At 41.4% G+C, this 26,773-nt stretch overlaps 2 protein-coding genes and 1 pseudogene across 2 annotated transcripts in view; 2 read left to right on the top strand and 1 right to left on the bottom strand.

Annotated features, from left to right (window-relative positions):
- Positions 1-2,664, bottom strand: part of LOC139401739 (protein ITPRID2-like) — a 55,482-nt gene extending 52,818 nt beyond the window's left edge. Inside the window, exon 1 of the mRNA XM_071145742.1 lies at positions 2,605-2,664. The gene's annotated coding sequence lies outside the window, so the exon portion shown is untranslated. The remainder of the gene's footprint in view (positions 1-2,604) is intronic.
- A 7,102-nt stretch (positions 2,665-9,766) lies between these two features.
- Positions 9,767-14,001, top strand: LOC139401723 (neurogenic differentiation factor 1-like). Its single transcript, XM_071145741.1, has 2 exons — positions 9,767-9,911; positions 10,400-14,001. The coding sequence occupies exon 2, from the start codon at positions 10,409-10,411 to the stop codon at positions 11,471-11,473; it is 1,065 nt and encodes a 354-aa protein (XP_071001842.1). The 5' UTR covers positions 9,767-9,911; positions 10,400-10,408; the 3' UTR covers positions 11,474-14,001.
- A 1,051-nt stretch (positions 14,002-15,052) lies between these two features.
- The window catches only part of LOC139401708 (ceramide kinase-like protein), a 112,728-nt pseudogene continuing 101,007 nt past the window's right edge, over positions 15,053-26,773 (top strand).

Below are 26,773 nucleotides of genomic sequence, written 5' to 3'. Positions count from 1 at the left end.
ACATCCATTTCTGTGTAGTACAGCTCAAGGACCCATGATTCAATTCCATTACCTCAATTCTGTTACCGGATGTAAAGCCACTTAACTTAGAATAATCCAAATCAAAATATGGCATAGGTGACTCTTCATGAAATCAGGACAAAAAGCTTTTAATCCATACAATGGTCCCTTTGAGGAATTATTGTTGACAAACTGTATAGTCACTTACATAATTCAAGAAGATCTAAATGCATATTTCCATTAAACTAATTGAGATCAAATTGTTTAATGCAGACGCAGCTTGGACGTTTCACCCATAAAAAATGAATAATTATCCTTTACGATTGACAATGACCATAATTTGGTGTTCGAGGTTAAAGGGGGGCTGAACTGACTGATTTAGCCTTGGTTTCAATCCTGGAGGCATGCTTTCATGCTTTGATGTGGGTGTCTCTTGTGTGTTCGCACGTGGGTAGGGCTGTGAAAGTCATGGAATTTTGGATGACGGTAATTGGCCAGCCAAATGACAGCGGTCTCCGTCATTTTGACTTTTTTGTTCTCTCGCTCTCCTCCTCGCCTGACTGCATGTGCTGTCATAGAAATAGAATAAAGCCTGTTCTATTCATTCTATTTCTGTGTGTGCCGCTGCTGCATTGTATGGGGCTCGTTTGACACAACACCTTGCTTGTTTCAGCAAGGAGCAACAAAGTTTCATCACGTTGTTAAGAGTCCTTGTTACCGCAGAAACGCACTCAACCGCATTACTCACAGCCGCAGGAAGTAGGGATGCTGAGGGTGCTGCAGCACCCCCTGAAAAATGTAACATCTTGCTGCGGCTAAGGCACGAATGCCTGGCCATCCCGTCCTTCAGTCAGCAGTTAGTTCCAAAAATACACACATATTTGTATTTATTTTGAAATGGTTACAACAGTTATTTTATTGTCATGACGGCCTTCATCCATAACCGTCGGTGACATGGTTATACGGTAATATACTCTACAGGCATATCAAAGTTCCATAGGGGGATGTCTGCTACTTTTAGAGATTTATGATCAAATTTGTAAGCATTACCAACAGAGGGAACGTGAAAATGGATTCAAAATGGTCGCCCTCTGCTGGTGAATTGCAGGACGTGCAATGATAGAAGTAAAAGGAGGGCTGTGATTGGTTAAATTGCCAACTATGACAATTTCTCTGTGTAAAATGATTGATTACTTCAAAAACTAGCAGAGGTGGCACTCTGGAACTTTGATATCCCCATAGAGTATTTTGTGTTCAACAATATATAGAAACATTTGTCAAATCAACTAGTTATATAGTTGTGTTTATTTTTGTCAATTCACAAATTAAACGAACTAAATTGTTATTGAAATCAAAATAACACTCATCAGGGACAGTGTTATGGGCAGGCCTCAGGGGGCCTGGCCTGCCCTGCCCCGCTACTGTATTGAAATATTGATCATTTATTTGACCAAGAAGCACACTGGCAGGAAGACCATCCTTAAAAAGTTTAACTTTAAAACGCTCCTTTACCAACTGCCTCAGACCACTCATAGAATAGCAAAGTGATCATTTTTTTCCCCTTCCGCGTCAACTAAAACACAGAACATCTCCACTAAACACATAATCAACATGTTTGTCTGTCTCTCTGTGACCCTGATAACTTCAAAACAAAGTTGACTAAAGTTGCCAATGTCTTTGCGATTGTTACAAACCGATAAAAGTAGCATATGCTTCCAATGAAAAACTAGATAACTGCACTAAAATATACTGGAAATACAATAGGCCTATAGCCTACAATGCTATATATTTCAATCATACTGGCTACTGTCTATAATTCTTTACTTTATTTAGTGCATTTTTAGGGTAATGCTTATACGCATTAGAATAAGGCGCAGCGATATTTGCAACAGTGGGTGCTATATCCCTCTAGAAACTGATGAGTCTTCAGTATTGTGGAATAATTAGAATGGTAAAGTATGATTTGAATGGAGAAAGCTAATCCGAGAGCAGCGCTGCTTTTATTTCGATTTTCCAGCGCGAACATTCTCCCTGCGTGGTGTTTTTGGAAACGCATGTTGTATCTTCGACCATTGTAGGGACGACGTAAAGTTCAAACACTCGTAAACCTAAAATCCATCGCTATCGGGAAACTAGGACTAGAACGGTCTAAAGATAATACGGATAAAATCCAAAGCAGGACAAATGCTGCTAAAACAGATAGGCCACAGTCAGCAACGTGTCGGGCGATATCTCGCAAGCTGTCAAGGACGGTTTATTAATTAATTAATTAAAAGGTGTCTAAAATCGCGCTAGTCTCTCACCTGAGATGTTTTGCCCTATCCTAAACTATTTACCCAAAGGCTGCTAGTCGTGTTTTACACCGCCATATCCTATGCATTTACATTGTTTTCTGACTTATATTTGCCGTGTAAATTTCCCCTTGACATAAAAGCTGTTCATTTGTATCCCAACAATTACTTCGGATAAATACGAAGAGGACGGAAATCAGTGACAATTGAGGTCCATGTGAATTGCATCAGGCAAAGTGCGCCACAGTAAAAGTTTAGCATCAGATTTCTAAACATCATCGTATGTAATGTTTCAATAAACACTTATGCCTACCATTGTGTTGTGGGTTGGAAAGGAGTTTGAAGCGTTAAAATGCAGCTCCGTGGAAATGGAATCTGACAAATTTTGTAGAATTTAATTTACCCTAGTCTTCCGCTTCCGGGCGGAGTAAAGTAACATAACAAGGGGCGCGCAGCACTGTCTTCATAACTGGGATGAGATGAGTCTTCCACAAGGATATTTTGTAACCTGCTTGTGGCATATGTGTAGTGCAAACATCAGTGAAATACAGTAGGCCTATTGTTGCCCAACGACTAATCCTAAATCTCCACATACATTCAGTCTGAAACTGCCAACCAAATAGTTTTTTGTGACATCAAAATGAGGGGCGTTGTACAAAACAAATTCATCAGGGATTGGATCATCTCTAACAAATCTAACCAATCAGAATATCAAAGTTCATAACGTCATCATGTAGGCCGGCTCTGGCCCAACCCATTGGTTTCTGGGACCAATCAGAACAGTCAGAATGTGTTTGTGTTCTACAAAATGTCAGGGAGGAAGGCAAATCCGGACTCATTGTGGAGAAGAAATGCTAGTTTGGCAGGAGCGATGTGTATGGGTAGTCAGGCTAGGCATATTATAGTAGGTTACAGCATCAGTGAAATATTGGAATGTACAGTGCATTCGGAAATTATTCAGACCCCTTGACCTTTTCCCACATGTTGTTACGTTACAGCCTTATTCTATTATTGATTCAATGGTTTCCCCCCCTCATCCATCTACACACAATACCCCATTTTTTTAAAGTCTGGGCTCTGACTGGGCCACAGAACATTCAGAGACTTGTCCCGAAGCCCCTCGTGTTGTTTTGGCTGTGTGCTTAGAGTCGTTTTCCTGTTGGAAGGTGAACTTTCGTCTCGGTCTGAGGTCCTGAGCGCTCTGGAGCAGGTTTTCATCAAGGATCTCTCTGTACTTTGCTTCGTTCATCTTTCCCTCGATCCTGACTAGTCTCCCAGTCCCTGCCACTGAAAAACATCCCCACAGCATCATGCTGCCACCACCATGCTTCACCGTAGGGATGGTGCAAGATTTCCTCCAGACGTGACACTTGGCATTCAGACCAAAGAGTTCCATCTTGGTTTCATCAGACCAGAGAATCTTGTTTCTCATGGTCTGAGAGTCCTTTAAATCCCTTTTGGCAAACTTAAGAGGAGTGGCTTCCATCTAGCCACTACCATAAAAGCCTGATTGGTGGAGTGCTGCAGAGATGGTTGTCCTTCTGGAAGGTTCTCCCATCTCCACAGAGGAACTGTGGAGCTCATTCAGAGTGACCATCGGGTTCTTGGTCACCTCTCTGACCAAGGCCCTTCTCCCCCGATTGCTCAGTTTGGCCGTGCAGCCAGCTCTAGGAAGAGTCTTGGTGGTTTCAAACTTCTTCCAATTAAGAATGGTGGAGGCCACTGTGTTCTTGGGGACCTTTAATGCTGCAGAAATGTTTTGGTACCCTTCCCTAGATCTGTGCCTCGACACAATCCTGTCTCAGAGGTCTTCAGACAATTCCTTCGATCTCATTGCTTGGTTTTTGCTCTGACATACACTGTCAACTGTGGGACCTTATATAGACAGGTGTGTGCCTTTCCAAATCATATCCAATAAATTGAATTTACCACAGGTGGACTCCAATAAAGTTGTAGAAACATCTCAAGCTTGATCAATGGAAACAGGATGCACCAGAGCTCAATTTCAAGTCTTATAGCAAAGGGTCTGACTACTTACGTAAATAAGGTATTTCTGTTTTTTTATGTTTAATGCATTTGCAAATATTTCTAATAACCTGTTTTCACTTTGTCGTTATGGGGTATTGTATTGTGTGTAGATTGATGAGGAAAAATAATAATTTAATTCATTTTAGAATAAGGCTGTAACGTAACAAAATGTGGAAAAAGTCAAGGGGTCTGAATACTTTCGGTATGCACCGTATTTGATTTTCCTCTGAGCAGCACCTGTCAATAGAATAGCATACAATAGGATAGGCCTTGGGTAGAGTAGATAGAATGGAATAACTTTATTTTTTTTCAGAGTGTAGGAGTCAGTTTTGCTTATAGGCCTATGTTGTTGTTTTGTTGAGTAGTAGATTATAGTTTGTCTATGTTCTACTTAATTTGCACACAAGGCTCAGGGCACAGTTTTTCAAAATGTTTTATCTGGATCAGATTGATCCAGATTCTGTAATCCATGTTTTGCTATCCAGGGGGATAAGATTGATCTGGCTGTTTTTGAGATGATTTTTCAGAAAATAATCGGCTAGGATCTACTAGACAGGTTGTGGTACTACCTCTAAACTGTCATAGGTTAACAGAGATGAGTAGACTACATGAATAGTGGTAGAGCTACCTTGATTAAAAATGATAGGGCTTGCATATCACTTCTAAGTAAGTAGATGCATTTATTTGACAATTCTCAATATAACAATTGACCACATACCCATAATGCAGTCAATATATATGAAGATGTGAAATCCCACCTGTGCTAGAGTGGTTATCAGGAACTTTTGACTAGGTCAATTAATTGCAGTAACATTTATACTTTTTAGATGTTCATAATCTTAACAACTTTAAACCTTTATGGAATAGTTTAAAGATTAAAAAGTAGTCCCTATAGTTTAAAGCTTCTCCTATGGGCCCAGTTGTTCTAAACTTTTCTAAACGGAATTTCAGCAATTGTGGATTAAATGCTCGAATTTAGAATTTCAAAATTGAAAAATGTGATTCTGATTCTTCTGATTGGGTAATCCAATCCGACCTGTATGAAATGTTGTTCTTGCGTTTCTCAAGACTCAAAGGAAGTGATTAGAATTGTTTTGATTCCCGAAAATCAGGATAATCTTGATCCGACTGGAAGGGATGATTTAGATAGGCGAAAGGCAATACAACCGAGATATTTCAATGAAACTAAAGTGGGGAGGTTTAAAAAAGTTATTACATCTGAAAACCAAAGCTTCGGGATGTTAAATTGACTGCAGTATAGGAATGTGGTCAGCTCTTATATTAAGAAGTGTCAAACACATGCATGTAGCCTAGCTACCTACTTAAGCGAAATACAGAGGCTAATATAATTTATTTTATTATCTTTACCTTAATTCACGTAGTTTACTAATTTCTGATTCACCATGACAGTGAACGCGTAGATAGCTGTCCAGTAATGAGTAGGCCTGTTTAATGCAATGAAAATACGGTTTCTGTGATCTTTATATTTTGGTATTTGGACCTGAATGACCCTATCCGATTATTTTCAGAAATTTGATCCTGGATAGCGAAAAAGAGCATTATAGACTAACAGTTTTGAAAAACCCGGTCCTGGTGCCTCCGACATAATGTTTCATATCCACCACAAGACGACGCCATACTACCGCATTTAGCTGCATGCATCCGTCCAAGACAAAACATAAAAAATAAAAAGATCTTGGTATTTTTTGAGAAAAGTGACTCAGTGAAGTCACAGTTCCACTCACCAGCGCAAAACTCTAATATTCTGGGCCTCATTTTGACAAATAAACAATGAAATGTGCTGATTTCATCACATTCGAGTGCTACCTCAAGTGCCACCCCTGTTTCTTAATTATGAAAACAAAAGTTATATTGTCTAGCTTATTTATGAGTACCTGTTCGAAGAATTTAAACCAGATCGGGAAGGATCTAATTGTGATATATGGGTGACTGTTAGGCTATGTGTGTTTTAAAAGAAAAACAACAAAATTAAAGCTATAATCCTTAATTGAAACAGTAGCTGAGGGATGGGCCTGGATAAATGTTACCACTCAAATGTATAGACAGATCTATAGATGCAAGGACTGACTGACCATCCATGATATCAAGCATTTCGCTACACTCGCATTAACATCTGTTAACCATGTGTATGTGACCAATAACATTTGATTTGATCAACTTTATAGTTTTAACCATGTTTTGAGGCTATACAGTGTTTGTTTACATTTACATTGTTTACAAACACTGGAGTAAACCAGACTTATATTTTGGGTTCTGATGGGGTACGACAGTTGAACTAAGCGGATGAGGCATTTATAAGTTATATTCTTCAAGAATAAATGGGTATAGGCCTCTATATCATTACTTTATAAGTCGAAAACTGTATGTATATCGACTAAGGATTTTAGCTTTAAAGTTCCCAACATTTTACAAAATGGATTGTCTTAGCTAAGTGGTGCGTTTTTGGCTAAACAAATAAGATTAATATTTGTTCGTCAATAAAAAAAAATATTGGACATCGTTCTGAAGCCCCGGCAAATAATAATACTTGTATGATACTTACATTGTTATTATTAAAAGCCTAGTAGGTATTGTTATATTACAACAGTGTAGGCCTACTATGTTAATATTTGTATTAGGCTTCAACAGAGTAATAATAAAAACATTATGATTATTATTATTAGATTGTTATTCTTAGCCCATTGGTGTTTTTGTTAATATTATGCATTTCCCTAATAAGATATATAGGTCATATCTGCACTCCACACAGGGGTCAGATAGACACGTGCATACAGCAGGTTACCTGCAATATGAACGCGCCGGAAGGGTTCCATATCCTAGGCCTATTATTGAAACCAAAACCCATCGCGCTATACACAGCTGGATTTCGAGCCAGGACTTTATATCCGCGTCCAAAATTGTGATTTATAACACGCCAATACCAAATAACTAATCAGTGGTCTAACTAATTAATACATATTTGCATTTTTGCATGAGCAATTATTGCGATGAAGGTGCAATGAAATGCTACGTGGAATTAGTTCAATCTAAGCGTCCATTCAAGCGGAAGGGCATTGGTAGGAGACTAGGAGTAGGGACTAGTATGTATTCCGTGCTCTGGGACAAGGGCTTCTAATTAGTGCTAGAGAATAGGTCAGATCATCATATTCAAATAGATACGGTGGGTTTAGGATGTTTGCAACCAAACACCAAGTTGAACCCAATGCACCCCACTGGGCACACACTGGTTGGACCGACGTTGTTTCCACGTCATTTCAATTAAATTAAGTTGTACCAATGTGGAATAGACGTTGAAATTATGTCTGTGCCAAGTGGGATGTTATATTAACTTGGTTTATCTTTTTGCATTTAAAATGTTGGTTTACGAGCATAACAGTAAAGTATCATATTGTTGAGCACAGAATAAACGAATAATGTTTGCAAAGACATGTTACAATATGAAGCCAATATCAGTGTGAATTATGTTTAGACATAGGCAAGTCTAAAGCAAATTCACGTTTAATCAGTGCATTTTCTTTAGGAATTAGTTATGTTTAGCCAATATGTTTAACAGATAGACTGGTCTTACTGTGTATTATTTAAACCAAAGTTAGCCTAGTAATTATGAGCTGTTAAATACATAAACAAATTGTTTTGTAAAGTCTATCCTAAAATCATATGTAGCTTCTAAGAGAAGTGTGCTGTATTCCCTCTTGTAAGTGTAGCTGTCGGTGGTGCTGAAAGCCTCGACCACGTGTGTCTCCTGCTAACACAGTTTTCATGGTAACAGAAAGATGTAGTCAAGGAAGCTGCGTGCGCAGCTTGTTCTCGTAGGGGACTTTCGACTGACACAACTTGTCCTGGTTTTATGACAGAGTCGAGATAAGGTGTTCTCTCTCAGGCAGCACTTTGAGGCGACCAGGTTATGTGGCCACTTGATGGTTACCTACATCACGGAGCAGACCCGTGCTCTGAGTTGCTCCGCTGGGCCATTAGCCTAACCGACGCTGTTAAATATACGATTCAGAGCTGAGCAAACAGTGTGAATGTGTGGTGTTTTTCTCGGGATGTCCGTGTCAGACACTACCGAGTTGAAATGTTGAAAAAAATAAGCTATTTTAATGGACGTTTACAAGTTTAAAATGTTATGATGGCTCATCATGTCGGCAAAATAGTTTTAATTTAGACTTTTTGTTTAGCATAAAAAATTGAGTTATTTGCGCAATTATCCATACACGTAGGCCTATGCTACTATAGGCTATATCAATAGGTTTATTTAAAGATATTGATAATTCATCCCAAATGATGTGCTTATAAGTGTATTTCCATTTAGGACTAGCCAAATGCCCAGTCGTTAGATTTTAGGCTATAGGCCTAGAGTTACTCATTTTGTGAATGACCAGACAGTCCAGTCCGTATGGTTTTAGTTCGTGCAGCAGATCGGTCTCATTCTCAGCCTATGGACTCATTTTATAGTCCCACCATATAACTATTCTGCTTAAATATTCAATCGTTGTCTTGTGGTTCAGTTCTGTCTTGATTGTATGTTTTTACCCCCACTTGTTACGCTGTCTGTCCAACGGTCAACACGTAGATTCTTGGGGGAATTATTGAACAGAAGATAGCAGATTTTGGTCGTTGGATCGAGGCAGTGAGCCATGAAACAGGCTTTTGTTTGTGCGCGTGCGACTCGCGTGCCGACCTGCAGTTTGAAAAGAGAGGGAGACTCGATGCTCATTACTTCAGCAGCTCGAGCTCGGTCCAGATTGTACAACCACTGTTGCCAATCAACATCACGCACTGTTAGAGATGGGGACAATAACGCTTACAGATGAGCACTGATGCAGTCAGCAATGAGCAAAAAAAGAAAGGCAAAGTATGCATTTGATCCAAATTAATTATTTTTGTTGTTATGAAAGGCCAGTATGGGGCCTTTAATATTGCCAGCAAGGGCCTTATTCTTTCCTTAGTGACTTGACGTGTTTATTGGGCTATGTTAGGTGTGTTCAATGTCCCCAAAGTATCCTAATGTGCAAAATTACATTATTCCATAATTATGAGATTCATGATTAATAAAATCAAACCATGTAAAGAGGACACACGTGGGGAATGGGTTGGGCTTGAGTATTGGTAGTGATTGAATATGTCTTACGCACCAAAGGGTTAATCCATCCTGCGGGTCCACACAGGTCTATGGAGTCCCTAACTGGTGACAGATGGCCACTTTCTTTTGGCCACAAAGGAGCGGAATACAGAGCGCTGGCGAACACAAATGGTCCCATATCACGTGACACTTGAGGCAGTTTTTGCCTGACGTAGATGGACCATATGGCGCGTGCCGGGAGTAAGGCCTGGGTGGGTGGAGCCTGTTCCTGACTGTCATTGGGTAACGCGATGGTGATGGTATTAGGGATACAGCCATATATACACACAGGTTCATCTCTCTCTTCCAGTCAGTCACTCGCAGCATCAGCAGCAGCGCTATATAACCCCAACATCTGTCGGCGCAGCCACATTACAATCCTTCCACCGGACCTCACACTTCAGGAGGGGCATGCCAGAGTCATAACAAGATAATTCTGCAAAACATAGGTATTTATTTCTCAATCTTATAATGCAATAACTTATTTATGCAAATGCTTTGGGTGAAAGTAATTGCATGGAGTGCTGTGTGCTGTGATTTATCTGTTACATTGCCATAAAGTATAGTTATTTAATCAGTTAAAGATTTTCTGAATAGGCGTGAATTATTTATTGATACAAACCTGCTCAGATGATAGGTGATGTGACCATATGTCACCTGTTACAAAAAGAAAACAGGGATTCAGATATTCTGAAGTACTGTTCTACATTTTGCTCTCAAATTCCTATGACGTTTATGATAGCCTATATAATCATCGGTGTTGCAAACGTAATATTGGTTCTTCTGATACAAAATAATTTTTGTTTGACTTAGAGTGAAAAAATTAGTATAGCATAATGCACATTTTCCAAAACGAACTCCTGCTGAATAGGCTATTAGTCAAGTAGAAAATTATGTCCTAAGTGAGTCTGCTCACGGTTGTCTTTTTTATTGACAGATTTCCAATATGACTAAGTCCTACACGGAAGAAACCATGATGTCATCAGACCCCCAGGATTCTGCGACCTGGACTGATGAGTGTCAGGGCTCCCAGGATGAACAGGATATGGAGAAGAAAAACGGCGCACTCGAATCCATGCACGGGGACCTCGAGGATGACGACGAGGATGGGTTAAACAGACTGGATGAGGATGATGATGAAGATGAAGATGAGGAAGAAGAAGGCGACGATCAAAAGCCTAAACGTCGTGGACCAAAAAAGAAGAAAATGACAAAAGCCAGAATGCAGAGGTTTAAGATGAGGCGCCACAAGGCGAACGCGCGCGAAAGGAATCGTATGCACGGACTCAACGACGCGCTCGAGAGTTTGCGTAAAGTTGTGCCATGTTACTCCAAAACCCAAAAGCTCTCAAAAATTGAGACTTTGCGTCTGGCTAAAAACTACATCTGGGCCCTGTCAGAGATCTTGCGGTCGGGTAAGAGCCCAGACATCATGTCATTTGTACAGGCCCTGTGTAAGGGTTTGTCTCAGCCCACTACTAATCTAGTGGCAGGCTGTCTCCAGCTCAACCCCAGAACGTTCCTCCCGGAGCAGACACAGGAGATACCATCTCATATGCAACCAGCAAGTGCTTCCTTCGCCGCGCATCCCTATTCCTACCAGACCCCGGGTCTTCCCAGCCCTCCATATGGTACAATGGACAGCTCCCACATCTTCCACGTCAAGCCCCATTCATACGGAAGTGCGCTGGAGCCGTTCTTTGAGACCGCGCTGCCGCTTACAGACTGCACTAGTCCATCATTCGACGGACCTTTAAGCCCACCACTGAGTGTCAACGGGAACTTTTCCTTCAAACACGAGCCTTCGTCTGAGTTCGAAAAGAACTACGCATTTACAATGCACTACCAGGCTGCCGCGGGACTGGCGGGTCCACAGGGGCACGCGCCCCTTTACGCGAGCTCTGCGCAGCGGTGTGAGATACCGATGGAAAACATTATGTCGTACGAAGGACACACTCATCACGAGAGAGTCATGAATGCTCAGCTTAACGCTATATTTCATGATCCTTGAATACATTAAACCATCAAAGACTGATAAGAGTGCGTCATGATATGATATCCTAGTGCCACTGATGCAAAAGAGCAATTTATTATCACCTTGATTCTATCATGTAGCCTATGTATTTATTGTTGTTACTGCCTTTAGGAGAAGTGCGGATACATATGCATATTCTCTTTCACTTCATGTATTGTATTCTATAGCGCTTCTATAGGTCACATTGTGGAAATAGTGGTGACTATACTCAGAATGTGTTGATTATCCATGCTACAAAATCACAAGCAATAATTTGGAAAACTATGCAATTTTTAAACGAATACTTGGGCCAATAAAATAAATAATAAAGATTTCTATATTTTTCAACCAGTATTGTACATCTCCCATGCTGAATTATTTTGTTGTGATTTTGTACAGAATTCTGAATAGCTTTTTTAAGAAGTCGAGTCGTATTTCATTTCACACAACTCCATGTTGTTAATGTTTTATAAGATAGTGTTATGTCATATTTATATGATACAACCGTTTTATAAAAAAAGTTATGTATACAGAGGCAAGTGCTAATACAAATCGGTTGCCTTAGCAATTATTTAGCCTACTGCAAATCATGCAACGTTGCACAATATTGATAACTTTATTTCCCCCAAAACATTGATAGCCTACTTAAAAGTTTAATAATGCGCAGGGGCCTACTACTTGCAAAGTATCCTAAACGCCTAATTGTGTATACAACGCTTCACCTGGAAATGCTCATTGCATAAAACGAAGTAGGCCTACTTATTATTTCATTTCAAAATTCAACCGTGGCCTGTTTTCAAATTCATTATCAGTGCAGCACATTTTGGAACATACCAGGCACCTTCTTATTGCGCCATTGCATGCATGTCCAAATCAGTGCAGAAGAGCTATTTGCAGCATGATGCTTATCGTCAATGTGTGCCGACTGTATATTGTTTGTAAACATTTTATAATGTAGGATGTTTTCAGGACTCATAGGGACTGAGTGCCATGGAGTTATGCTCATATGTTCGTTATTTGCATTTTGTTTTTAGTTTTAAACTCTCTTCCGATGTGATTCAAGTGTACATAAGTCAGTGGAGATAAATGTATATCATGAGGCGCACTCAATTATTATTGTAAAATAAAGTGAATGAGTAGCCTACAATTTCTTTAATTATTATCTGGATCGACAGATGTAGGATCTTAGTTTGATCATTCCTTTGTTGCTGAGAATTTCCTATACAGAAAATGAAAACCTGTAGTCTATTTTAGGTTTAAAAAGTCTTCTTAAGTTTGTAATTTCCACTTTGAAATTTCAGACTTGATTTGCCCTAACGAAAAATGTATCAACCCCTACAACAATGTCCATTAATTATAATCCACATAATAATTAATATGTCCTATTGCTGCAGGATAATGTTCCTGCTGTAGCAAACTGGCTCAAATTGATTACCTACATCTGCGTTGACAATGACGGAGCTAAACAGAAATAGCTACTTTTGAGCAGGACTGATTTGGCCAACATTACGTTGACAGGTGTGGCTCCATCATCAACTATATGGTTCTTTATAATGATACAATTGTATAAAAACCTAAATGAAAACGTATAGCCTATGACTAAATCTGTCAAAAAACAGAGTTAAGGCACAATTAGTTTCAGTGGCTTTCCCCTCAGTCCCTCAGCCTGGTCGCACAATAACCTTGACTTCGTTGAAACCCACATTCGACACTTCTTGGATGTCCAAATTATTGACACATTCTCTAAAATATGGGTTTCCGTCAAATCTTTATGCATGGAGAGTGACTATTTCTCTGCCCATAAGGATATGCTACTAAATCATTATATCCTATATTGTCCTAGGCTATATTATGAATTGTAGATGCATGAAATTAAAAGCATCTTGATATGAGAAATATTAGGACATCCATTTGTGATTAACATTTAGGCCTAGGCTATATGAGTGAAAATGAGCACATCCCCTTAGCCAGCATTTATTTACCTAACGTTGTATATCAAATACTGAAGGACAAAACGAGCGTTTTTCTGCCATGCCACGAATAATAGCTGCAGTAAGTCAAGGGGCATTCACATGCCACCATGGTTTCTTCCCAAATGACACCCTATCCCCTATATATAGTGTACTACTTTTGACCGGAGCACTATGAGCCCTGCACAAGTATAGAAGGGCATAGGGTGCTATTTAGTAAGAACACCATCTCGTATGCAAACCGAGCAAGACACAGATGTTACTTCTGCTGGGGAGGTTTTTAATTTATGAAAATTATCTTGTTTATGCATGAACACACTGGCTGCATCTATAACCCAATACTTATATTATAAGGGAAAACACCATGCAGCGAACCAACTTCATGATATACATTCTGAATGGTGCTTCTTTATTCACTGTTCATGTTGAATAACCATTAGAGATGTTTCCTTGGATATCCGTCCTTCCTCAATATTAGAATCTTCACTGAACCGTTTAATCATTTGATTATAAGCATACATCTTCGATGGAAGTAAACACTCACAGCATGCTTTAAACTGGAATAATAAAATGAAAAAATGAAATCAATGTGTGTACTCCTGAAATCTGTAAATCGTGTGTCCCCAAAATACAAATGTATTATGTATTTTGTATTTCATAAATGTATTTCATAAATGCACACCGTTTTTTATTTATTTGAGAGACATCCAAGTCGGTTGGCTGTAAACTATGTCAAATTGGGAAACTGGCATCCCTGTGTCATCTGTAACTTTATGAATGGGTATGCAGGGTTCCTTTGTTAAATCAGGAACTGTCCATGGTGCTGCTAAGGATATTGGCGCATTAGCCTTGTCTAGCTAGGTATGTAGTCTTATACCCGTATTACTCAGTAGGATATGCCAGGATATTTTATTGAATTAAAGACCTATAAAGGCCACTGTTCTATAATTACTTTGGTTAGTTCGTAAACCTTCAACATTGAGGTAAAGTCAATGACATAATGGACAGGACAGACAGGGTCCTGAAAAATATAAATCCATTCCTGTGCGTAACTCAAACTTTACGCACCAGCTCTTTGGATTCGGTGCATAGGCCAAGCATGTAAACGAATTTAGAAATGAACCATAGCATGATACAAATTATGGTCTAATGACTAGCATGTTGGCTGGATGAAATATAAACACACCATACGTTATATCCTATAGGCTCTTGACAGAGATTTTCTTCAGAACCTTTCTTGTGGGCGCGTGCCCCGGAGGAACATTTTACGGGCTGCGCTCAGCCTGGTGACTTGACCCCATGGCTAGATTGATTACAGTTTGTCACATTTACGTCAAAAGTGAACTTTTCTGCATTTTAGCTAACCCTAACCATTTTCTTAACCTAATTCTCATAACCTGCTACGTTAATTATCCCAACCTGTAGCAAAAGTAAATTCTGGTCAATTCTGACATAAACTGTAGACCATCTAGTCATAACTACATAACTAGACAGAGTGGGAAGTTTCAACTGTTGGACCTGCCATAATAACCTTACCGTCGAGGGCACGCGCCCATGCAAGCAACCCAGTAATAGCCTACAAAGCAGGCACCATTGTGGAATAAGACTTTACCGTTAACGTTTTTAAATGTTTGAGTCCCCTCGAAAATCGATAAATGAAGGGGACGCATTGTCAAAGAGCCATGAGGAGTTGAGTGAGACGCCACCGCGGTCTCCCGTGAGTACAGGAAACCGTGGGAAGAAGAACAAGAGAACGCAACAACCAAAACAACCCGATAAACGCTCGTTCTCAGCTGCACAGCTTTGCGCGGAGGAGTCGAGTGAGCAAGAACAAGAACAGCCAGAGAAACAGTACACCGATTACGACACAGACGAACCGATAGTGAGAGGGATATTTCAAATAGGGAAGAAGAGTCATGACGTCCTTCTGTCATCGACGAGGGTGACATGGAGTCTTATTCAGCCAGAGACCCCTACAGGTGAGCTCACTGTTTCACCATTATCCATGACAATTGCAGACGGGGTCTGTTTCTTCTACCAGTGCCGCATGCCGACAAACATAGCCTACATCAGACAGGGAGGGGAATCATAAAACATAATATTTTCACATGAAGACATAGCTAACCGTTTCTTGGCTTTAGTGAAACAGAATCCCCCCATGAATTCGTGAATTTCGGGCATTTCCTACATGGCTTGTAAGAAGTGACACAAAGGTATTTGAGAAAAGAGGGTTGTACGTGTTTCATTTATCTGTAGGTTAGATTCCAGATAAGATTGACTCCTTGATACGGGAGCTGAACCAAGAAAAGGTGCAACATCAATGACAGCCTATCAATTGCAAGCCATGAAGTAAACATACTTGGCTCTATGGATACAGACATTAACAAAAAAAACGTTATAAAATGTATTTTTGTTATAAAACAAAGTATATTTAGCAAATTTTGCATAGGCCTATACTATAGCCTACATATAGCCTATTATTCGCACAGTATGTAATGTAGGCTTATAGGCCTATTGACTGTTACTAAACCTATTATAACAGTTAGCCTTTTAAACCTATCAATATTCAAAACGTTATTGTTTGATATTTTACTTATTTGGGTTTCAAACTATGTTACACAGCAGTCTCAATCAGTTTCAATCCCCTTTGTCAATGGTGACATAAATGGGAGTGACACTCAATGGCCAGCCCATGCTGTAGGGTAAATTTCAATTTTTGGGTGAAATGATGTAGGTCTAGGTTACCAAATATTATTCTGGAAGCAGAAAGATCTTACTTGGTCTTGTGTTATATTGCTGTAAATAAATTATATTATGTGCTGCCTCTTGAAGAGCTTAGCCAGCCAATAGCCTAATAAGAATTCTTGATTTATTGTTGGCCGCTCGGCCAAAGTATACGGAAGATAAAATCACTAAACCAGTTAGGAAAAATGTAGAAAGTGCCTGTTGCCAGAAAGTTATGTGTAACAGATGTGTCGGTAATAGACTCCGTCTCTGACCAGCCGGCTGGCCGACTATTGTGACCACCTAAAGCAGGGCATCTGGCGCTCATGTGGACAGTTAGGATGCATCCCAAATGACACCCTATTCCCCTCATAGTGCACTACTTTTGACCAGAGCCATATACACTGTAAGGAATAGGGTGTCATTTGGGGAGCAGACCTAGAACATGTCCAAGTAAATGATACTCACACATCGCCATCTGCATCTCCACACTGAAGGATGGATACATGGGACAACGTGTGATCGTCATGGGCTGGTATAGGAGGCCCTACTTGCCTTATCAGTTTCAATGGAGAGGGGGGTGGGGTTGTAGCCATTTTTCTTGTGCACAGACTTCAAACATAGAATCAAATGTGTCCAAATGGTTGATCAGATGAAACAGTTTCATCAAAACAAAATGAAAAAAAATGAAACATATGGAGAGTTTGAACTAGATATCCATCCCTTTCATGTTATTTTTGGGTTGTTGTTGTTTTGTACAGTATATATCTCTCAAAAGCATCAATTGCTTAGTGCAAAACAGATTGGGTTTCATTTTGCTTAATAATCTTTACAGGCAATACTTTTTGGTTATGTGTGATCCAAGCTAATGTTATTAAGCCAGCACTCTCATTACCCAGAAAGCATCAGTCTAATAACCCCCTATGGCCACTACCAAATGCTCCAACAAAACTGCCAAAAAAACCACAGGCACATGTCTGATTCGCTGGAGGTTGTCTATTTGACTGGGTTTGAGATTCTGTTCTGCCCAGGGATAGCAGATCAGATCTGTACAGTGGTCTCAATTTCAATGATCATTTGAAATATGACTCACAGTAGCCTATATATTTGACATGCTGAAGTTATGCCAATGTTCAAAGAAATGCAATGTTATGTTGTTTTGATAGACAGAAATTAATATTAAGTTATAACAGGTATTCTTTAGGTACTGAACATATTCAAGTAGCTATAGTATACTCAATTCTTGTACTTATTTATCTGATGCTCTCATATCATTGAGAGGCAATACTTTTAATATCACAGTTTCAAACACTAAATGCATCAACTCACCACAGATAATATTCATAGTGAATTAAAAATGTAATGTAAACCTACTGAAGCGTTGTGTTTGCCCAGAGGCTCCTACAATAGCTTGACCTTGAGACCCCTGGCTTTGCTTTCGTTGGCCTTGTTTACTGTGATTGGACCTTGGCCTGAGGTGACTGTATTTAGTACGTGTATGTGATTCCTGCTGGGATTGAACCCACAACTTTGGCAGTACTAGGTGTCTTGACCTAGGCAAGGAGAACAGTAGAAGTTTACTAAATCTGTCTCCTGGCCAAAGCATTTAAACTAGATAGCATGTTAAACACTTGTATTTGTCAAATGCCTCTTATTGGATGGATGTCTAAGAAAACAACAAGATTTAGATTGACACACAGTGAATGTTTACAAAATGCAATTTAACTTCATAAAATGTTATGCTCCCTTTTATTTCACTCTGTCCTAGATATCCTTCCATGAGGTTCAGTCCCTGTGAGAGGGATATGACTTCTCTGGCCAGTTCACTTGTGGGTTGTTAGATGTAGGGTGTTGAAGTGTTAATTTGATGTTCAAAAATATCCTGTTCTCCCAAGACTCTGAGACTGTGAGGCAGATCTTAGCTCGTCAGGTCCTCTGTCACTGCTACTTGTCAGTCTATCCTCAGTTTTGGGGAATTAATTGCACCACAGAGGTCCTTGGGTCTACAGTGCATTCGGAAAGTATTCATAACCCTTGATTTTTCCACATTTAGTTACGCTACAGCCTTATTCTAAAATAGATTAAATTGCGTTTCCCACCTCATCAATCTACAAACAATACCCCATAATGACAAAGCAAAAACAACTTTTTAGAAATTTTGCAAATGTATTACAAATTAAAAACGGAAATATAAAATTTACCTACGTTTTCAGACCCTTTACTCAGTACTTTGTTGAAGCACTTTTGGAAGCTATTATAGCTTCTAGGGTATGATGCTACAAGCTTGGCACACCTGTATTTGAGGAGTTTCTCCCATTATTCTCTGCAGATCCTCTCAAGCTCTGTCAGGCTGGTATGGATCCCAATCAGAGGCAGCTGTTTATCATTGTCTCTATTGGGGATCATATTTAGGCAGCCATTTCCCCACTGTGTTTTGTGGGATCTTGTTTTTGTATTGTTGCCTGGAGCACTCCAGAACGTCTCGTTTCGTTTGCTCTTTATTGTTTTAAGGCGTTTCACCAATATATATGTGGAACCCATATCACGCTGCGCCTTGGTCTGAGTATGCTTACGATGATCAGGACAGAAGATCCCACCACAACAGGACCAAGCAGCGTGCCTGGGAGGAGAGGTTATCTTGGGCTTGGGAGGAGATAAAGGAGAAGAAGACATCCTGGACTTGGGAGGAAATCAGGACACAAAAGCAGACTAAGGAGAGAAGGGAGGACAGCGACGATTCTGGGGTTCGCAGCCACATAGAAAGCCCAAAAAACAGGAGCCTTCTTGTGCTTTCCATCAGACACTGGGAGACAAATTCACCTTTCAGCAGGACAATAACCTAAAACACGAGGCCAAATATACAGTGCCTTGCGAAAGTATTCGGCCCCCTTGAACTTTGCAACCTTTTGCCACATTTCAGGCTTCAAACATAAAGATATAAAACTGTATTTTTTTTGTGAAGAATCAACAACAAGTGGGACACAATCATGAAGTGGAACGACATTTATTGGATATTTCAAACTTTTTTAACAAATCAAAAACTGAAAAATTGGGCGTGCAAAATTATTCAGCCCCTTTACTTTCAGTGCAGCAAACTCTCTCCAGAAGTTCAGTGAGGATCTCTGAATGATCCAATGTTGACCTAAAAGACTAATGATGATAAATACAATCCACCTGTGTGTAATCAAGTCTCCGTATAAATGCACCTGCACTGTGATAGTCTCAGAGGTCTGTTAAAAGCACAGAGAGCATCATGAAGAACAAGGAACACACCAGGCAGGCCCGAGATACTGTTGTGAAGAAGTTTAAAGCCGGATTTGGATACAAAAAGATTTCCCAAGCTTTAAACATCCCAAGGAGCACTGTGCAAGTGATAATATTGAAATGGAAGGAGTATCTGATTCTAACAAATCAAATCAAATCAAATTTTATTTGTCACATACACATGGTTAGCAGATGTTAATGCGAGTGTAGCGAAATGCTTGTGCTTCTAGTTCCGACAATGCAGTAATAACCAACAAGTAATCTAACTAACAATTCCAAAACTACTGTCTTGTACACAGTGTAAGGGGATAAAGAATATGTACATAAGGATATATGAATGAGTGATGGTACAGAGCAGCATAGGCAAGATACAGTAGATGGTATCGAGTACAGTATATACATATGAGATGAGTATGTAAACAAAGTGGCATAGTTAAAGTGGCTAGTGATACATGTATTACATAAGGATACAGTCGATGATATAGAGTACAGTATATACGTATGCATATGGGATGAATAATGTAGGGTAAGTAACATTATATAAGGTAGCATTGTTTAAAGTGGCTAGTGATATATTTACATCATTTCCCATCAATTCCCATTATTAAAGTGGCTGGAGTTGAGTCAGTGTCAGTGTGTTGGCAGCAGCCACTCAATGTTAGTGGTGGCTGTTTAACAGTCTGATGGCCTTGAGATAGAAGCTGTTTTTCAGTCTCTCGGTCCCAGCTGTGATGCACCTGTACTGACCTCGCCTTCTGGATGATAGCGGGGTGAACAGGCAGTGGCTCGGGTGGTTGATATCCTTGATGATCTTTATGGCCTTCCTGTGACATCGGGTGGTGTAGGTGTCCTGGAGGGCAGGTAGTTTGCCCCCGGTGATGCGTTGTGCAGACCTCACTACCCTCTGGAGAGTCTTACGGTTGAGGGCGGAGCAGTTGCCGTACCAGGCGGTGATACAGCCTGCCAGGATGCTCTCGATTGTGCATCTGTAGAAGTTTGTGAGTGCTTTTGGTGACAAGCCGAATTTCTTCAGCCTCCTGAGGTTGAAGAGGCGCTGCTGTGCCTTCTTCACAATGCTGTCTGTGTGAGTGGACCAATTCAGTTTGTCTGTGATGTGTATGCCGAGGAACTTAAAACTTGCTACCCTCTCCACTACTGTTCCATCGATGTGGATAGGGGGGTGTTCCCTCTGCTGTTTCCTGAAGTCCACAATCATCTCCTTAGTTTTGTTGACGTTGAGTGTGAGGTTATTTTCCTGACACCACACTCCGAGGGCCCTCACCTCCTCCCTGTAGGCCGTCTCGTCGTTGTTGGTAATCAAGCCTACCACTGTTGTGTCGTCCGCAAACTTGATGATTGAGTTGGAGGCGTGCGTGGCCACGCAGTCGTGGGTGAACAGGGAGTACAGGAGAGGGCTCAGAACGCACCCTTGTGGGGCCCCAGTGTTGAGGATCAGCGGGGAGGAGATGTTGTTGCCTACCCTCACCACCTGGGGGCGGCCCGTCAGGAAGTCCAGTACCCAGTTGCACAGGGCGGGGTCGAGACCCAGGGTCTCGAGCTTGATGACGAGCTTGGAGGGTACTATGGTGTTGAATGCCGAGCTGTAGTCAATGAACAGCATTCTCACATAGGTATTCCTCTTGTCCAGATGGGTTAGGGCAGTGTGCAGTGTGGTTGAGATTGCATCGTCTGTGGACCTATTTGGGCGGTAAGCAAATTGGAGTGGGTCTAGGGTGTCAGGTAGGGTGGAGGTGATATGGTCCTTGACTAGTCTCTCAAAGCACTTCATGATGACGGAAGTGAGTGCTACAGGGCGGTAGTCGTTTAGCTCAGTTACCTTAGCTTTCTTGGGAACAGGAACAATGGTGGCCCTCTTGAAGCATGTGGGAACAGCAGACTGGTATAGGGATTGATTGAATATGTCCGTAAACACACCGGCCAGCTGGTCTGCGCATGCTCTGAGGGCGCGGCTGGGGATGCCGTCTGGGCCTGCAGCCTTGCGAGGGTTAACACGTTTAAATGTCTTACTCACCTCGGCTGCAGTGAAGGAGAGACCGCATGTTTTCGTTGCAGGCCGTGTCAGTGGCACTGTATTGTCCTCAAAGCGGGCAAAAAAGTTATTTAGTCTGCCTGGGAGCAGGACATCCTGGTCTGTGACTGGGCTGGATTTCTTCCTGTAGTCCGTGATTGACTGTAGACCCTGCCACATGCCTCTTGTGTCTGAGCCGTTGAATTGAGATTCTACTTTGTCTCTGTACTGATGCTTAGCTTGTTTGATAGCCTTGCGGAGGGAATAGCTGCACTGTTTGTATTCGGTCATGTTACCAGACACCTTGCCCTGATTAAAAGCAGTGGTTCGCGCTTTCAGTTTCACGCGAATGCTGCCATCAATCCATGGTTTCTGGTTAGGGAATGTTTTAATCGTTGCTATGGGAACGACATCTTCAACGCACGTTCTAATGAACTCGCACACTGAATCAGCGTATTCGTCAATGTCTGACGCAATACGAAACATGTCCCAGTCCACGTGATGGAAGCAGTCTTGGAGTGTGGAGTCAGCTTGGTCGGACCAGCGTTGGACAGACCTCAGCGTGGGAGCCTCTTGTTTTAGTTTCTGTCTGTAGGCAGGGATCAACAAAATGGAGTCGTGGTCAGCTTTTCCGAAAGGGGGGCGGGGCAGGGCCTTATATGCGTTGTGGACTCAGGGGTGTGAATACATTTAAATTAGATTTTTATGTATTTCATTTTCAATAAATGTGCAAAAAAAATCAATTTAATACATTTGGAATTTCATGGCTGTAAAACAACAAAATGTGGAATAAGTCAAGGGGTATGAATACTTTCTGAAGGCACTGCACATGTTCCCAGACCAAGGTCTTCAACCATCTCTCATCTCTTTTCATCTTGAGTTCAGGATTGACAGGGACATATAACCCCATGCTGAGGCCCTATAGTCTGCTAATGCCTCTGACTGCTGATGTGTATATCTTCTCCATATGTTGTGGGTGATGGCTGTTGACACACAGGGTCATATATGTAACATGAAGTCTCTCCTCTCTCGAGTGGGACTACAGATATACATTATACGTATATCCACTGTCTCCAGAGATCTTATCAGATAGATAGATTAACCTGTGGGGGCTCTCTCTGCTTTAATGGATTTACATTCTCATCTAGTGCACATATTGGGACACCTAACAAATAGCAGCCATTCAATTTGTGTTATAATTCAGGATATAAATATTAGTTTGATGAAAAGTTGTTGGTCACCATGCACTAAATATGAACACAAAATATATATTTTTTATAATATCAAAGTCTGTGATATTGATGGAATTCTATCGGAGCCAAAATAATATAATGTCGTGTCCCACAAGGCTCCATACTTGGGCCTATATGGTTCCTGATATGTAGATTAAAATAAAAATAATAATAATATGACAAGCACTCTGGTCCTTTAGAATAGTTATGAGATATACTGTATCTTATATACATGTACAGTGCATTCGGAAAGTATTCAGACCCATAGACCCCTAGTATTGAGGCCCTTCTCCCCCAATTGCTCAGTTTGGCCGGTGGCTGTCAATTAAATTCTGGGCCACTGATGGCAGTCCATTCTTGCATAATCAATGCTTGGAGTTTGTCATAATTTGTGTAAGGTCTGGGGAGTTTCCTGGCCATGGACCAAAAATATCGATGTTTTGTTCCCCGAGCCACTTAGTTATCACTTTTGCCTTATGGCAAGGTGCTCCATCATGCTGGAAAAGGTATTGTTCGTCACCAAACTGTTCCTGGAAGGTTGGGAGAAGTTGCTCTCGGAGGATGTGTTGGTACCATTCTTTATTCATGGCTGTGTTCTAAGGCGAAATTGTGAGTGAGCCCACTCCCTTGGCTGAGAAGCAACCCCACACATGAATGGTCTCAGGATGCTTTACTGTTGGCATGACACAGGACTGATGGTAGCGCTCACCTTGTCTTCTCCGGACAAGCTTTTATCCGGATGCCCCAAACAATCGGAAAGGGGATTCATCAGAGAAAATGACTTTACCCCAGTCCTCAGCAGTCCAATCCCTGTACCTTTTGCAGAATATCAGTCTGTCCCTGATGTTTTTCCTGGAGAGAAGTGGCTTCTTTGCTGCCCTTCTTGACACCAGGCCATCCTCCAAAAGTCTTCTCCTCACTGTGCGTGCAGATGCACTCACACCTGCCTGCTGCCATTCTTGAGCAAGCTCTGTATGGTGGTGCCCGATCCCGCAGCTGAATCAACTTTAGGAGACGGTCCTGGCGCTTGCTGGACTTTCTTGGGCGCCCTGAAGCTTTCTTCACAACAATTGAACCGCTCTCCTTGAAGTTCTTGATGAGCCGATAAATGGTTGATTTAGGTGCAATCTTACTGGCAGCAATATCCTTGCCTGTGAAGCTCTTTTTGTGCAAAGCAATGATGACGGCACGTGTTTCCTTGCAGGTAACCATGGTTGACAGAGGAAGAACAATGATTCCAAGCACCACCCTCCTTTTGAAGCTTCCAGTCCGTTATTCGAACTCCATCAGCATGACAGAGTGATCTCCAGCCTTCTTCATCAACACTCACACCTGTGTTAACGAAAGAATCACTGACATGATGTCAGCTGGTCCTTTTGTGGCAGGGCTGAAATGCAGTGGGATTTTTTGGGGGGGGATTCAGTTCATTTGCATGGCAAAGAGGGACTTTGTAATTAATTGCAATTCATATGATCACTCTTCATAACATTCTGGAGTATATGCAAATTGCCATCATACAAACAGAGGCAGCAGACATTGTGAAAATTAATATTTGTGTCATTCTCAAAACTTTTGGCCACGACTGTATACTCTGCTCAACAGCCTGGCTTGTGTCGCTGTTTGTCGAAATATGATTCTGATTTGAAATGACATGATAGGTACAACCTTTCATTTGGGGCACAAGAAGGAGCACAAAGATTAAGCATAGCTGCAGACTTCTAGAAAACCTTTATTGCTGCCAGATGGAGACAAGCTTCTTCCCAGCACTACTTCTGCTCATAGCAGACATAGGTAGCATAGCAGCATCATATAATCTACTATAATTAATTTATGGTAAAAAAAAATACATCCATTTAATCTGACATCCCGCAATGACAATGTTTTCAACATTGGCTGTAATACAAAAATTGAAGGAATATTCTCAGATATGCCTTTTTGTTCAAATTTGTATTGTGCATTCATAGAATCTCTCTGTTGGGTTCTTCTTCATTCAATGTGTTAATGTTTGATCTCAAGTGTGTCTTAGTTCACACTACAACGGGTTGTTATTCACTACAGATTTAACTGCTATTTGTCTCATTTCAGCTGTTGTTGTTGATTTTTTTGTTTGTTGGGACATACAGTAGAGTGCTCTCAGTCCCAGATAACTCGAGCTAACATTGTCATGTTGTCAACTGTCCAAGCATAGCCAGTCTGTGCCAGGTCAGTGTAGTGCTCCTCTTTGCCCCCATGTTGTGTGGGCCATGTGGTTCACAGTGTGGCACCTAGGATCATATTTTCCACCTGTGCCTTCAGAGGCCTGCCTGCCTGCCGACACACACACACACACACACACACACACACACACACACACACACACACACACACACACACACACACACACACACACACACACACACACACACACACACACACACACAGCAAAACCCAATATTTACATTTTTATATTGCTGTTGTCAAGCCCCCAGGAAGCAAACAGAGCAGACGACAGGGACTGTTTGTTCCCTTTGTGCAATTAGACTATGACACTGTCTGTCTGTCTCTGTCTGTCCCAAATGGAACCCTATGCCCTATATAGTATACTACTTTGACCCGTGTCCAATTGATCAGGCCATTGGACTGGTCAAAAGTAGTGCACCATATATGGCATAGGGTTCCATTTGGGACAGACACAATTTCTATCTGTCCCTCTTGTAATACGGAGGGGTCACACACGTTCTGAACCCTCGCTGTGGTTACTGTACTCACTGTACCGTTCAGCTAATTAACTTTGACTGCCATAAATTGTAGAGCAAATATGGGCAGAAATTAGTCCTTTCAATCTGTCATGTGCACTTCCCACAATTATGGTGTATTGTGTTGAATCGGTTAATGAAACTACACACAATAGTATTTCTGGTAATTGCAGTCCATCACTCTAAGCATTTCTATCACCACACACACACATGCCTTACAGTGAACAGCACAGGTTTTAACTAGGGCTGTCAAATGGTATTTAAAAAATAATTGATTGAAACGCAGGATTTGCTGTGATTCATCGCGATTCATCGCAAATTCTGAATTTGCTCAAATTAAGCTGTAAATTAAGACTTTTTCATACAAAAAAATTACAAGAATATTAATGTTGATTTTTAGCAAAATTAGGCAAATTGAAAAAGCACATTTTCTTTAACCTCATGTCGACTTGTTTTAACATTGCATTGTTATTTTTAGCTGTATAGATTATGTATTTGGTATGTTTTCAGTGTATTTTGAATGATTTCAGACAATGTGATTAATCACAAGAAAAAAAAGGCGGCGGCGCCCCATGTTTCCTCTGCGCGCCGGAACCAGTCGTCCACACTGGAAGGGGGAGAGGTTAGTGGAGGAGTGGCGGAGCGAGTTCTGGGCCATCTCTGCCCAGGGCACGAACGCTGCCCACTCCCCCGGCCGGTCCTGGCAATAGGACCTCAGAAACCTACCCACATCCTAGTTAACTCTCTCCACCTGCCCGTTACTCTCGGGGTGAAAACCTGAGGTAAGGCTGATCGAGACCCCCAGACGTTCCATGAACGCCCTCCAGACCCTTGAAGTGAACTGGGGACCCCAATCAGACACTATATCCTCAGGTACCCCGTAGTGCCGGAAGACGTGTGTAAACAAGGCCTCCGCAGTCTCTAGGGCCGTAGAGAGACCGGGCAGAGGAAGGAGACGGCAGGACTTAGAGAAACGATCCACAACGACCAGGATCGTAGTGTTTCCCTGTGATGGGGGAAGATCAGTCAGGAAATCAATCGACAGGTGCGACCATGGCCGTTGTGGAACGGGTAAGGGGTGTAGCTTACCTCTGGGCAGGTGCCTAGGAGCCTTACACTGGGCGCACACCGAGCAGGAGGAAACATAAACCCTCACACCATCACCAGTACTTCCCAGTCAGACAGCTCACCGTCTGACCAATGCCTGGATGACCAGAGGAGGGTGACGTGTGGGCCCAATAGATCAGCCGGTCACAGACAGCAGACGGAACATACAGACGCCCAACGGGACACTGGAGTGGAGCGGGCTCTGCACGCAATGCCTGCGTCCAGCTCCCACACTA

The sequence above is a fragment of the Oncorhynchus clarkii genome, chromosome 3, assembly GCF_045791955.1.
Source record: "Oncorhynchus clarkii lewisi isolate Uvic-CL-2024 chromosome 3, UVic_Ocla_1.0, whole genome shotgun sequence".
Classification (NCBI taxonomy): Eukaryota; Metazoa; Chordata; class Actinopteri; order Salmoniformes; family Salmonidae; genus Oncorhynchus; species Oncorhynchus clarkii.
This window is presented reverse-complemented; position numbering and strand designations above follow the sequence as displayed.